Source organism: Argentina anserina, chromosome 3 (genome assembly GCF_933775445.1).
Source record: "Argentina anserina chromosome 3, drPotAnse1.1, whole genome shotgun sequence".
NCBI lineage: Eukaryota > Viridiplantae > Streptophyta > Magnoliopsida > Rosales > Rosaceae > Argentina > Argentina anserina.
The window spans coordinates 16,655,051-16,669,809 of record NC_065874.1 but is presented as its reverse complement, the minus strand read 5'-3'; the positions used below and the strand labels follow the sequence as shown (position 1 = coordinate 16,669,809).

Here is a 14,759-nt window from a genome sequence, read left to right as displayed (position 1 = left end):
TCATTTCCTTATAGATCTGAGCCACCATTACTGTTTCTTCTCCCTTATTACAACATGATCACCATCGAAAAGAATGAACTGGTGAAATGACTATTGGCATGGCTACAACAACCGACCCCACCTGTACCACCACCATATTTTAAGCTATACATAACCTTAATCTTTACCTGCTTCTCCACATTCATATACTATAAATTTGATACCGAAATCTTTGAGATCTCAGTGATGGAAATTTCAAGATCTCGCCGTCATCGTTCGAAGCTTGATTCTTGAACCGGCAGCCGGAATCAAATCTCAATTGAAGAACCTTGTCATGAACCCGAAGACGAAGTGAAGTCATCCATGAGATTTGAGTTCCAATGCGGCTGGCAGGAATAGATTGCGAATCTTCGAGATTGTTTGCCGGTGATTGTTGAATCTCGTCGGTTATACAAATCGACCATCGGAGGTCCGATTAACTTGAATTCATTTGGATTTCAGTTCATGCCATTTGACTCCGCCAGTTGTGTGAGAGAGAGAGAGACAGTGTGTGTTTTTCAGATCGGAGAGGAGAGATGCGAGGTGAAGGTAATCGGGGATAAAACGGTCTTTTCCATATTAAATATTGAATTGGACGCAGAAAATTGGACCGGTCATGTTTTCAGCACTTTTGTTTTTTTGCAAATTATCATTTCTCTATAAATAAATGATATTTACTCTCAACTCAAAAGACTAAAATGTATTGTTAAGAGTTATTTTTAGCCTATTAGTAATGTCTTTTAGCCCTTACTTATTGCCTTTTATCTCTTAATCTAAGAGAGTTATAAATAGAGTGTTACTTGAGAACTTTTTAATTATTAATTTGGGCGTGTTAGAGATGACCTTAAATTTATTACAAAAAAATTTGAGCAAAAACCACAAATCTTTTGTGGCCTTTGGTGGGGTGGCTAGTGGTTAAAATCTCATACAAATGTATTACAATATACTATGCTTAATGATGGTTGTTACATGTGGCTAAAGCAGTCTAGCATGGTACAAACTCTAATCGTCGGAACTATAGTGGAGAGACATGATAAGTCATTTTATCAGTTTCATCATTCAAATCCTTAATATAATTTGATATGAAATAGTTATGTTTCTAGAAAAAAAAAATTAAGTACTCACCTTTTTTTCTTGTATATATCTTATGTCGATTACATTGTATTATTGATATTTGAGAATGCCGGTATAAAAGGATAACATTCACCTCCAAAGCAACAGATATTCATATTGGGAAGCAACAAAGATTTTGTAGTCGATTCAAGGCTACATGCATGCTTCCCCCTAACCATTAAATACAAAATCAGTTTCGCTTCTTTTCTCTCTCTTTTCTGGTATGCAATTTTGGCTTATGCAGATGCCACCGCTGCACTCCCTGACATCCCATTTGGACTTCAACTCTTCCAAGTCTCCCAAACCAGCACCATATCTGCATCAAAATTACATGAATATCAGAAATAGAAATGGAGCTCATGTGATCCTGCTTCTTAGATTTGAGATCAAATTTACTAATCAAGTGTTTCATTCCTGCAAATCAATAAATCATTTGACTGGATTATATATTCTCATTGGTGGAAGGTCAACCCCATCATCCATATATCTAAGCTTCATGGATTGCCCTACTAAATTTGTTACCAATCCTTACGAATTTGGCCACGCATGCAATTGTGGGTTAATAATTAAAACCTAGTTGGTCTTTTGCATAGTTATCTACTATTTATCTGTTAATCTAGTCATTGCTTAGGTGACAAGCAATTATGACTCAATCATGATTAGTTAAAACTAGCTTCAGAGTTAGGGAGGGAGCATGATGAACAATTATTACTAGGATTTGAGCTAACCCGGCCAATCACCTTTCTACACAGGCAAAAAAGAATACATCAAGAACTACAGATTTTGAAGGAATGTAAGAAATCCCAGAAATCTTTCATAAGAAGAAGATGTTGTAGGTTTACTGGGAACAAAAGCATGACTTAATATACATGGTTTACCTAATCCATGATCAAAACTACTTGTTAATTTGAACCAAACCCACTTTTTTTTAAGAGCCAATCATTGGTGTATTTTGCATAAAGAAATAATTGGTAGGAAGCATATATTACCTGCAAAGGTAGTAGATGAGCAGAACTTAAAATACATATAACGTACTGCATATTAATCTCATGATGATTAATTAAGTTATTATAAAGACCCAAAGGGTCTATTACAAACTCTTCCTCTCTCCGTCTTTCTCTGTCTATGTGTCTGCTATAATATATATGATACTCTCAATAATGTTACTCAAAACATATGTATCCCTTAACTTAGCTAGCTAGTGTGATCTAAATCCCCCTCCTTTTCTTTCCCAGTTGATATATTTTTCTAAAATTTTATATTTTATGCCAAAACTTTCATTATTATGCATTGTACCGACAAATTCATATTTTTAAAAGACAATTTTTGGTGGGGGTGTCAAATGTGAACATCATTATTAATCCCCTTCATTTCTTTCAGTTGATACGTTTTTCTGCTAAAATATTCTTAGTGTATCAATTGTACATATTCTTATTTTTATAAATATCTTAAAGAACTGAAATGCCTTGACTCAGGAGAACGAGATGCATGCAGACTTTGAGCTTCTTCTTTTTTCCTTTGCTTAATCCACTATTTGAACCTGTCGACATTTTACAAATGCTGCTAATTGAGTTCCTTCTGAAACAAACTCGGGTTGGTACACAATGAAACAAACCAAAAACACATAATGTTGGAATTAGGAGTGCTCTAGACATGAAGCAAACATAATAAATGAGATCAATCTTCCATGACATTCTACCTCATAGCCAATCCCTCAGAGAAAAACAGATTTATATTTCTATTAATAGTATGGAATCTTAAGGTGCCATGGTTTTTGGTAATGACAGGGAAGGGATGTTGACCCATCAACAAAGCTGATAATTCCAAACAAATCCATATCAGAAACCTGGATTAAATATACATAAGTGGCCTTAATCTGCTTCTGGATTGTTGTTATTATTATACTTATTCTAATGTTTTAGTTGAAATGGTAAAAGCAGAGAAAAATTTACAATAAACCTATTAGGATATGAAAATCTACCTCTACTTCCTTCCAAAGGCTCCTAGTCAAAAATTAAAACCAATCCATCTTTTGTGAAGAATCAAAGAAAATCCCATTGCAGCTTTCTCCTTTCTCATCTCCCAAGTCCTCAGTCCTCCCTCTTTTACCATCTGTATGTGAAAGAAAACCTTGTCTCATCTTCTACACACAATATTTGAAATTGATTGCTATTTAGTTTTATGCAGCAAGTACTTGCATCCTTGAAGAGCACAATAGGAAAGAGCCAATGGGAAAGCACAGGTGGTTAGAAGAGAGAGAGAGAGAGAGAGAGAGAGAGAGAGTGGAGTAGGAGTCAGTGATTCCAGTGGGTTCCTGCCAAAGGAAAGACCCTACCCATTTCAATTTTTCATTTTCTGGGAATTTATTGGTTTTAATTAAAAAAACTTTGATTTTACTGTTTCAAACCCCACAGGCTACAGCCAAGAGAGGCCTGAGAGACAAGTCTGCAAGGACAAGATTTTTTGTACCTATAGGAAGGAAAATTTGATAAACATTTACTAGGGACACAGACCCAAATAGACTTATAATCATTTAGCTTTCTTCATAGAGAAGCAGTCAAATAAAGAGATAGAGACCTCAGGGAAAGAGAGATATAAATGAGAGAGAAGGACTGGATCCCCTGAGATTATATACTTTGACAAGAAAGCTAGCTAGCTCTCTCAAGTTCAAAGCCCTTTTGATCTTTGCTGCTCTTTTCTTTGGGGTTCATGTCTCTTTCTGTTTCCAAGCTCTCTCTTTTCTCCATATAGACCTTGGCATAGGAATCTCAAAGCCAAAGAGATTTGAGGTAAACAGAGAAGAAGTGAAATTCCTCTGTTTCTTCTAGTTAACTGAAAAAAAAAGGTTAACTAATAAAGCTAGCTTTGTGTTCTTGTTATTCATGGCTTTCATTTCTGCTACATGTCCCGATTCCAGCTTCTTCTTGGAGTACAAAGATGAAAATGGTCTGCTGAGAAAGTCTTGCATGGCTGCGAGTCACAGAGTCGTTGGAGATACAGGGCTTTCAGACTCGGGTCCTTCTTCTTCCACTCACCATGTTCCTTATGCTACTGTTCTTCATGGAATTAATGCTCCGTCCACAAGTTTCCTGTACGATTCATCCTCAAGTTCTAAACTTTCTTCCACAGCTTCAATTTTTGAGACCAATTCCCACTTGGGTTTCTTTCATTCTCCATAACTCCATTCATTTTCCAAAATCTCCATTCATTTTCAAAATCTTTGTACGTCTCTGTTCTACTCTTTTTGATGATTTCTCATTTTTTTCAAAACAAAAAAAAAATCTGTTAGACTATTTTCCATTAATTTCTGATATGGGGTTTAACAAAGTATTTGTTCTTTGTCTGGTAGACATCAAGAGGGATCTACTTTTGATTTTGGAGAGCTAGAAGAAGCAATTACTCGTCAAGTTAGAAATGATGAAGCTCAAGCACGTATGCTTTCTCCTATTAACTATTCTAGCATCATTTCTCTGATTTATGTGACGTTTGATAAACCAAGTCTTTGAGAAAAAAATAAAAGCAGTTTGAATATGTCTAGCCTTATGGGGGTTACAGTAGTAATGATTCTGAAAAGTAGAGATACACAAACATGGAAAGCTTCTCCTTTAGCATGATGATGATGATGATGATGATTTTGCTTACTGACTCCATAACTGCACAAAAGTAGGATTAGGTCGCTCCCTCTTTTCAGGCTTTGAGGCAAATATGTAAAAACCAAAAGATATGAAGAAGCAATCTTTATCCTTTTGGTGATGATGTTCTGAGAGATTTTGATATCCTGTGATTCCCTGCAGCTTTATTCACAGGAAGACCTGCAGCAACTCTGGAAATGTTCCCTTCTTGGCCAATGAGATACCACCAAACCCCAAGAGTAGTACTCCCTCTAATCTTTGACCATATCCTCTAAAGTCCTTTGATTTCTTCCTCAGAATTATTGTGATCATGAGCTCTTATCTGTTTCATTTTGTTTTGTAATGCAGGGGAGTTCAAAGTCAGCAGGAGGGGAGAGCACAGACTCAGGATCACAGATGAACACCACCACTCTTGCAAGCAAAGGAGATCAGACCCAGTTGGAGCCAGAATCCCCCATGAGTAAAATAGCATCTTCTTCAAACCATCATCATCAGCAGCACCAGGCTTTGGATCAGAATCATTTACAGTTTCAGCAGCAGAACCAGCAACTACAGAAAGACATGCCAATTAGTGACACCTCAAGAGCTACTACAGTAGCAACAGGAGCAACAGAAGCATCAAAAGGCCAGTCAGCTCCAAAATCAAATCATGAAAAGGTTCTAACCTCTACTGTTTAATTTCTTTAAGTTTATAAATTTCTTTAATTTTTATTTTTGTAAGAACCCAAAACTGGGGAGGAAAGTTGGCATCTTTCTGGTACTGTTTCATCTACCTCTCTTTTCTCTGTGGCATATCTTCATGACATTAAAGGGCACAGATCCCAACTGCTCAGAAAATCAAGCAAAGCCAGAGTTTACCTGATTTCTGAGTAATTTTCTGATAAAAAAATGTCTGACACAAAGAGAGAGAGAGAGAGAGAGAGAGAGAGAGAGAGAATGAGTCCTTGTACACAAAAAATAAAAGCCAAAGTGAGAGGAGAATCTTCACAGTAGTTTTTTTTTTTTTTATAATCATAATGACTCACTTCACCTTACTCACCCCTCCCTATAACTCTATCAAGACTTCTTGTTATTTAGCTCTTACTTGACTCAGCTTTTTTGAAAATTTACAATATTGGAATGTTTCCCAAAATTCTGTGAGCCCTCTCTCTTCACTAATCATTGTGTTTTGAATTCTGAGAAAGCTTAGAATCTCCCTTAAGGATACCTGCTATGCTTGTCTATTCCACAGCATCAACAGTAGGGAATAATAGCATAGTAATAGATCAGTTTTCTTATTCTTTCTTTCCCAACTCAAATCATTGCTAACAAACTAAGCAAAATAATTATTTTTCTCGTCCTTCCTACTTTTTAAAATAATTTAAACTAAATCCAATTTTTTTCTGCATGCAACCAAATATAGATGCCAGCCGACCTTTGTATACATTAGTTAATTTTACATTGTAAGCCCCCACTAATTTATCAAAGATATTTGTGTTTCTTATTCATTCTTTCTTGTTGTTCCAGAGGAAGGGAGCTGGTTCTACCTCCGAGAACAAACAGCTTGATGCTAAGGTTAATTTTTCACTGTTCTTCTTTTTATCTGATGCATCAATGTTTAAACTAACTAAGTTGCGTATTTGTGCAGACACTGAGGCGCTTAGCCCAAAATCGAGAAGCTGCGAGAAAAAGCCGACTGAGGAAAAAGGTAGTGTCATTTTCCAGACTCAAAATATTTCATTTTCAAGCACATATAGCTTACACTATTTGTTTTCCGGCCTTTTGTCTCCCAGTATACGCCCACTAACGTAAATGTTTCGTTCTCTCTCTCCTTGTCAATATCAATATACAGGCTTATGTGCAACAGCTAGAGTCAAGTAGGATCAAGCTCACTCAGCTTGAACAAGATCTTCAAAGAGCGCGTGCTCAGGTAATTTTCATCTGATTACACTGGTATTTTTTTTTTTGTTATCTTTCCAAAACTACTTTTTTAATTATCATGAACATTGTATTTTACAAGGGGTTGTTGATGGGTGGCTGTGGAGGTGGATTTGGCAATATCAGCTCAGGTAATTTTATTCAATAAATGTATGGAATCAGTCAAACTTAGGCTACAAAAATGAGAGCTTGAAATTTGAAAGCTATTTATTTTGTTAAAATAGAATCAGTAAACAAAAACCAAAGTTGACAACATCAACACTTTTTTTTTTTTCAATTGTTTTAGCTACAGATAATTGGTTCTTGCTATCATTTTTCAGCGTATTTTGTAGAAATTTAATTCAATTTGGTAGACAATGAGAAAATTGACCATGTTATTTATATAATTTGGTTTTTGTCCTGCATACAAATTTGACTATTCGTATTTGGCTTTTTCTAAACATAAAAGCCATACTGGGTTTTAACTTTCTTTCTGCGGAATGCATTATTCGTTTCCCGTATTCTTTCAGCAAGTTACTGTACTCTCTCTCTCTCTCTCTTTTTCACCATGTTAATACAAAACGTACTCTGAAATCATGTAATTGATTTCCTGCACCAGCAATAAAAACGGTCCAGTACATGAGGTCATTTTCTATTATCATTTTTTAAATACTTTTGAAATATTTGTTTTGCTTTTATGATTTGCAGCTGCTGCTATATTTGATATGGAATATGCAAGATGGCTAGAAGATGACCACCGTCACATGTCGGAGCTGCGAACCGGACTGCAAGCACATTTGTCGGATAACGATCTCCGAATTGTTGTAGATGGATACATTTCTCATTATGATGAGATTTTTCAGCTCAAAGGAGTGGCTGCTAAATCTGATGTGTTCCATCTCATAACTGGGATGTGGGCTTCTCAAGCTGAGCGTTGCTTCCTCTGGATGGGTGGCTTTAGACCCTCTGACCTCATCAAGGTATATTTCCAAGTTTTTGAACTTATTGATAGCTTAAATCATTTCAAAACCATTCCAATTTGATGTCCTTCATCCTAATAAACTGTACTGCTATAATAGTGTCATACAAACTTTTTTTTAGTTAAAAAAAAATTAAAAGCGGACCACATCAGATACATGGTAGGTTCCACCGCTACTTAGTATCTGTCTTCACAACATTAACGTGGTCCGAAAATGTGATTCATCTAGCATCGAAAACCTATTGTATATACACATCGCATAGAGATGATTTGATGTTATTAATCCATTAAGAGCGATTGAATTTTTGTTTTCTTCTTTCTTCTTTTTTGTTTCATGTATGCAAACAGATGTTGACACAACAGTTGGATCCAATAACTGAACAGCAAGTGATGGGGATATGCAGCCTCCAACATTCATCACAACAAGCTGAAGAGGCTCTCACCCAAGGTTTAGACCAGCTTCATCAGTCTCTCATCGACACCATCGCCGGTGGACCAGTCGTAGACGGCATGCAACAGATGGCTGTGGCTCTGGGAAAGCTCAGTAATCTTGAAGGCTTTGTTCGCCAGGTAAATTTAAACCAGTAGAGCATCATAGTATAGCATTATATTGTTACTATCACCTTGAAATTTTTTCCAACTAAAAGCCATTTTGCATGCCTCATCCAATTTCATACATGCAGAAGATATAATACGTTATAATATCTTTATTTTCTTTTATAGAACACTGAGAGGTGATAACTGGCCAACTTTACTGGTGTTTTTTAAAACAAAAAAGTGTGTAGAGATAATTCATTGGTGTCTATTTCAAGCTTGACAAATAAAAGCCGGTCATGATCAAAGTTCAGGTGGTTTTTCAATAGTGTTGGAAGTTGTACGTTCTAATCCATGGTGCAGACAAGAATTGACTAACACGTACATGTTGATGGTCAAGCTACGTAATTAGTCTTACTTAGATTAATCCACCTTTCAAATTTATAAATGATCTTGCTTGACGAATATGCAAATATTTTTTAGGTTCAGTGTTCACATATCAACAGTTGTCGGTCATCCTCATATATGTGGTCAAGAATACAAATTAAGAATACTAAGATAAATTTTGGTTAGGTAATTTCACAGAGACATGCATGGTGGTTGATCTGATTCTTTGTAGTCTATTATTTGATCCTATACATGCCTCATGTCTTGTTTTGCGCCGCCATATTCTCTAACCTACACTTGAATTTTTTTGTTTTGAAGGAAAACCTACACTTGATATATGAAGCCTAACAATCTAAAGGGGCTTTCATTTTCTTACATCACCCTTGATTTAAAATTTTAATTGACTTCTAGTACTTGGCCGGAAGCTCTACTACTTTATAAACAAATGCAGATAAAAGCATCTACAAAACTATAGTATAGTCAACTAGACACTATACTAACGTATCTATTTTCAGCGTTTCTCTTCAAGCTCATCCCAATACGTAAATATCTAACAATTAGGGTCTTGATGATCATGAATATCTCTATTGATGGTCGATTGGGTTGTCACAGTCATGCATGCTTTGGTCAAAACTATGAGACAGATGCCATATATATCATGCAACCAGCTTAGATTTATCAGATCTTCTACATGCTCGACATATATAATTTATTTTTCACTATCAATTTGGCACCCATAATTTTGGGTTTGGATTGGTTTTTCTTTTTAGCTAAGGTGTCAATAAATCTGCTGAAAGCTAGCTAGGGTTTCTGGTGTGGTTTTTCCATCCTAAATGTTTCTTTCAGAGGTAGGTTTGAGTGTGATGTTTGTTGAAATGAAAACCGTAGCTAGGTCTATCTAATGATTTAAATTTATTAATTTATTAATTTATCTAATTTATTATTTTTCTAATCTATGATTGCAATGGAATAATCCAAATCCTTTGATGGAACACATTTCTTTTTTTCCTTCCCAGTTTCAAATCCTTTGAAATGTTTAAAGGTTTGTTGCCCATGGCCCTTTCACTAGGGCCCCATGCATTGCAACTTTTACATTATGCTTCTTGTTTAATTTCCCAATTAATAAACAATTAGATTCTTTTTGCATTTGTTCGTTTTAACAGTAGATAATTACTGATAATTCCCTTGTTCTAATTTTTACTTAGGCTGACAATTTGAGACAACAAACCCTTCACCAGTTGCGTCGGATATTGACTGTTCGCCAAGCAGCACGGTGCTTTCTGGTAATCGGCGAGTACTATGGAAGATTGAGAGCACTTAGTTCTCTTTGGGCATCAAGACCACGAGAGTAAGACCTCAATGCATAGCATCTTAGTACTTACTATTTTTCCTGTTTTTGTAAACATTTAATGGATATCATTATCCAATAATTACATAAATGACTTAAATTATTAGGCTTACTCAGCCCGAACATTTCTGATAATTAACACCGATAAGTATCTGTGCAGGAGCATGATGAGTGATGATAACTCGTGCCAAACGACGACGGACTTGCAAATGGTTCAACCTTCTCAAAATCATTTCCCATCCTTCTGATCAATTAGCTATTGATTATAATTCAGGATCGATGAATTGATGTACGTACGTACGTAGTACTAGTAGCTAGCCAGCTAGAGAGATAAAGAGAGCTAGCTGCCTCTCTATATTAATGAATGAACTAAGTCTCTTGATTTAAAGAGATATATAGGACATATTTCTCTCTTCTTCTCTCAATTTTCCGCCTTATTAACTAGTATCTAAATTCATGTGAACTTCTATGTTTATCCTGTACGTAAGTGTACGTAGTTCCATTTAAGTATGTATGCATGCCGAAGTTTCCAGTTCCTCTTGCTTCAACAAAGAGCGAAGAAGCAATCGAGAAAACAATGCGACTTATACGATACAGGATGAGAGAGAGAGAGAGAGAGAGAGAGAGAGAGAGAGAGGGAGGATGCTGTCATGGTCTCTAATAATTTATCAGAGAAGAGAGGAAAAATGGTTTCATTCATTTATAAGAGGTGGTTGCTCTAGAAGAGTATTATATTGATCGTGGGGAAGGGATATAGACTCAATGAATTGTCTTTTTCCTAATGGTTAGGGTACAAATGTTGTATGTATATAGCGAAAATAGGGGGGTTGCTGTTACGTACTCGGTCTTCATTTATATCAAGTGGTTACAACTTAATTTGCAAGTGCAGATTATTTAATCCAGTAAAGGACGACGAAAAATGGGTGTGCATGCATTCATGTGTTCGAGAGAAGCAGCTAGTGTTTCTACTTGACCTGAATATAAGTATAAAACGTAGTAATTTGCGTAAATGGTGGAAGTCCGTTCTACATTACAATATGGGGCGGGAAATTGGAACAAAAAAATCCGAAATATTCCACCGTAGTTCAATGTATATGATACTCAGCATCTCAACAACTCCTGTAAAACATAAATAATTTATATTATAGAGAAAAAACATCAATTTTTATGAGTAGGAAGTGATATAGGTCCTTAATATTTTAGGTCTTAAAGGCCTTAATCTTGTGTGTCAAGTCCAGTCACATAAACACATCATATTTTTTCTAAATTTATGCAATATCATTGTTAAGAAAAAAGACTATCAAATCATTTTCAAATTTAATGGTTATTATTATTTTTTAAATATCTAATGGTTGTGAATTATTCCCTACATTTGATATTTGTTTCCTCAATATATTTTTCTCAAATATTTGTTCTTTAATTTTATTTTCTTCGATTTTAAAAAATTAAAAAATAAACCAAATAAACTCCCAAAAATAAAATCGTTTAAAAAATATGTATACCTTTTGAATGCATATTTATTCGAATATGTGAATAATATAATATATTATTGAAAATTTACATTATTTATGAAAATGTTTATTTCCTTGCATAATTGCATTAGCTAATAAATAGTTTTTAGGATCTGGATCTATTATTCACTCAATGGAAGCTATTGTTGGATATTCTCCAGATAAAAGTCAGAATATGGTTCTTATGGGCGGTTTAAGAAAACATGTACCAATTACAAAAACTTCTTTTTTATTAGGTACACTTTCTCTTTGTGGTATTCCACCTCTTGGCTTACTGGTTGCAGCGCCGTACCGTTAACGCTACATGCAAACAGATTCCGTGTCAAAAGAAACCCGCTTTATTAGCAAAAAGGCGTTTACAGGTTTCCCAAACCCGAATCCAATCTAGATTGAAGCAGCTGTTGGGCTTTATGAATCAGACTGTCACTATTGGAAAGGAAGAAGAAGAAGAAGAAGAAGAAGAAGAAGAAGAATCCGATTTACTTGGGGCAGAAAGCCGGTTTACAACTTTTCCCGGTAGGGGAGATAGATTTATCCGGAAATGAGGACTGGTTTCTTAGTGAAAACCCGGTTTTAAACTTTTGCCTATAGATTGGGATGAATTTCTCGATTCGAATTAAAGGAAAGTAAAAAGATCTACACATGGTAAGACAATATATATTAAAAGATCTACTAATGGAAAGTCAAAGTGTTTATCTCCTTCCCAAACACTTCCTCGACCACTCCCAGTGATTCTCCAATCAACTCAAGCGCCTCCGGAGTCATAAGAGTCGGCGGCAGTCCAAAAACCTCCACCGTGACGAAGAAGCTCCAAATCGGAACCTTAGCCGGATCACAAAGTCCGTCGAAAGCCGCAGCAACAAACATAACCCTGTTATATACCATGGCCCGTTAGCAACCACATAGTCCCTCTTAGCCTCCCTGAACTTCATCACGTATATATCCCCATGCACACGCATCTGAAGACAATGCTTGTATCCCCAAACAGACATCAGAGCACCGATCACCGCTTTCAGAGCCGGCTTCTTCTTCACAGCGAGCAAACGTCCCATGGCAAAAGGTTGTCGTGAAATCGTAGTGTTGCCAGCAGCCCCTGCAAAAGCCACATTGCCTTTCTCTTTGATGGCAAGAGCGGCAGAAAATCGAGCATTAAAACCCTCCGAGATGGTCGACGACAACAAAGGATGCTAAACAGAAGGAAAATCTAGAGAGAAACCCTAGATGGCGCCTTTGCTTCTTTTTTTTTCAGCTAAGTGTATCTTCGTTGTTAATGTTGCAAATTCTATTTCAAATTATTTGTAATTTTTGTATTATTAGTTGTAAATAAGAGTATTAAATACATCAAGATATCATAGACGACCCTAAAAATTCTGGCACCGTCTCAAAAGCATTTAGGATGTCAATATTCATGATTTATATAGTTGCAATTTTGACCAAGTTAAAGTTTGAATAAATTTTTACAATCGGATGGTCGGTCGGATTTTGGCCATAACATCAACTTTCGGTAATGGTTTCAACCCCACATTAATTGCACATTTCTTTAAGCAGCCTGTTACTCTGTTACTCGTTAGCTCGTTTCGCTGCTGACTGAATAACTGATAATGTTACAATTGGTTGAACTAGCTTTATAGCACTTGGCTACGTACATTACAATTAGTTTTATTTGTTGTTGTCGATAAGTTTCATGCCTGAAGGCTGCAGCATACGTATCATCTTTTTCATCAAAAACAACTTCGTGACACAAGAACAAAGATTAAGAAACAACAAGTCAATACTAAAATCATTACACTTCACGTACGTACTTCAAGTCTAATACTAGAATTATTTAAATGGACAAAACTTCTCCCTGAATTGATCTTGTTACTCTCTTTCAATTAGACTATGATCAGTACAGATATAATAAGGGTGTTATATATATACCGTTATCTTTAGCTTTCATCATACGTACAAAAATTCGAAAAAAAAAACGGCTGACATATTGGGCAGTTCAACAGACCTGTTCGATTCGATACTTTGACGTAATTCGTTATTACTCCTATTTCCTCATAAATATGAATGGATAGCTTAAAATTTGATATAAAAGTTAGCAATTCAACAAACGAGTTTATAGTTTGCCTGCCCTAGCCTTCATCCAGGATCGATGAGGTTTACTTTCTGATTGACTGGATCGGAATATATATATAATATACAGTCTCTAACTAGAGTGAAGTTCTAGTTTTGACACATTTTTCGATCAATTGTTTTTACCATAAGTGATTCAATATTTAGGTATGTTATTCAAGATCATCTATACAAAATTTCATCTAATTCGGACATCGTTAAGGTATTAAAATTAGATTAAATCAATGAATGAATTAAAACTGTTCAACATGAACCGTTCGTGTAAATCTCAATTTTGAAAGCTCAAACCATTGTTAAATTGGATGAAACTTTGTAGAGATGATCTTGAATAACATACCTAAATATTGAATCACTTATCGTGAAAAAATTTGACCGAAAAGTGTGTCAAAATTGGAACTTCACTCTGTAATTTCATAGTGAAGCTTCACTCTGGATAGCTACTATTTATATATACACCTCACAATTTAAAGTTTGAAACATGCTTACATGCATGCATATAGATACAAGCTAGAACCGTCCAATATCTATATGCCTTGCTTGTAAAATAATCGACGAGTTTAATTAATCACTAAAATAGCTGCGGATTGATAAAGAATCTTTTTGTGAAGATTTTGCTGCATAACTTTGAGCAGAAGCTAGAATATTTACGACGAGTATGACATGTTTCTGTAGTTGATTAAATTACTCTCACACATTGGATTGTTTATTGATGATACTGCTTTAATTTATTTGTTGATTGAACACTTCACTTTTTGTTCCATTACGATAAATATAGAATATATAAGCAGACAAGCAGGCTAGGGTAGGCCAATATATCGATCACTATCAGTATAACTTTCTTATCCCCGTTAGTATCAAGAGGCTACAAATTAATAATCCTATCTTCCTTTACTCTAAAGTATGTCTTTTTTTATCAGGTTTGTTTTATCAAAGGTTAATGGTGCATTCGTCATTACTTTTCAGTGAAAGAAAGTGGAAGGCAAAGTATGCATATGTTAATTTAGAACCAATTTCAGGTAAACTTGCTAATCATGCTATGTCCCATGTGTGAAACACAATATCATTACACTACTACCCACATAGGAAATAAAATGGCTAAATAAATGGTACTAAAATATAGTTTATGGTCCATTTGCATCTCCGAACTGAGCACGGTCGAATTAGTTGCTGTACAATAGCAAAGAAAACATGCAAAGTCCAATCAAATTAACCAATGCTAC

General features: G+C 35.4%; 1 protein-coding gene across 3 annotated transcripts; it reads left to right on the top strand.

Annotated features, from left to right (window-relative positions):
• The first annotated feature begins 3,733 nt into the window (after positions 1 to 3,733).
• On the top strand, positions 3,734 to 10,389 carry LOC126786445 (transcription factor TGA9-like). 3 transcript variants are annotated; one of them, XM_050512279.1, is made up of 13 exons: positions 3,736 to 3,920; positions 4,049 to 4,222; positions 4,481 to 4,563; positions 4,926 to 5,005; positions 5,112 to 5,420; positions 6,270 to 6,317; positions 6,391 to 6,450; positions 6,595 to 6,672; positions 6,763 to 6,811; positions 7,368 to 7,639; positions 7,987 to 8,208; positions 9,765 to 9,907; positions 10,068 to 10,389. In XM_050512279.1, exons 2-13 carry the CDS (start codon positions 4,098 to 4,100, stop codon positions 10,153 to 10,155), a joined length of 1,557 nt encoding a protein of 518 aa, XP_050368236.1. In that variant the 5' UTR covers positions 3,736 to 3,920; positions 4,049 to 4,097; the 3' UTR covers positions 10,156 to 10,389. The 3 variants fall into 3 exon arrangements, with proteins under 3 accessions (XP_050368234.1, XP_050368236.1, XP_050368235.1); XM_050512277.1 differs by having other exon boundaries at positions 3,734 to 4,222; XM_050512278.1 differs by having other exon boundaries at positions 3,738 to 4,222; positions 4,926 to 5,002.
• The last annotated feature ends 4,370 nt before the right edge of the window (positions 10,390 to 14,759 follow it).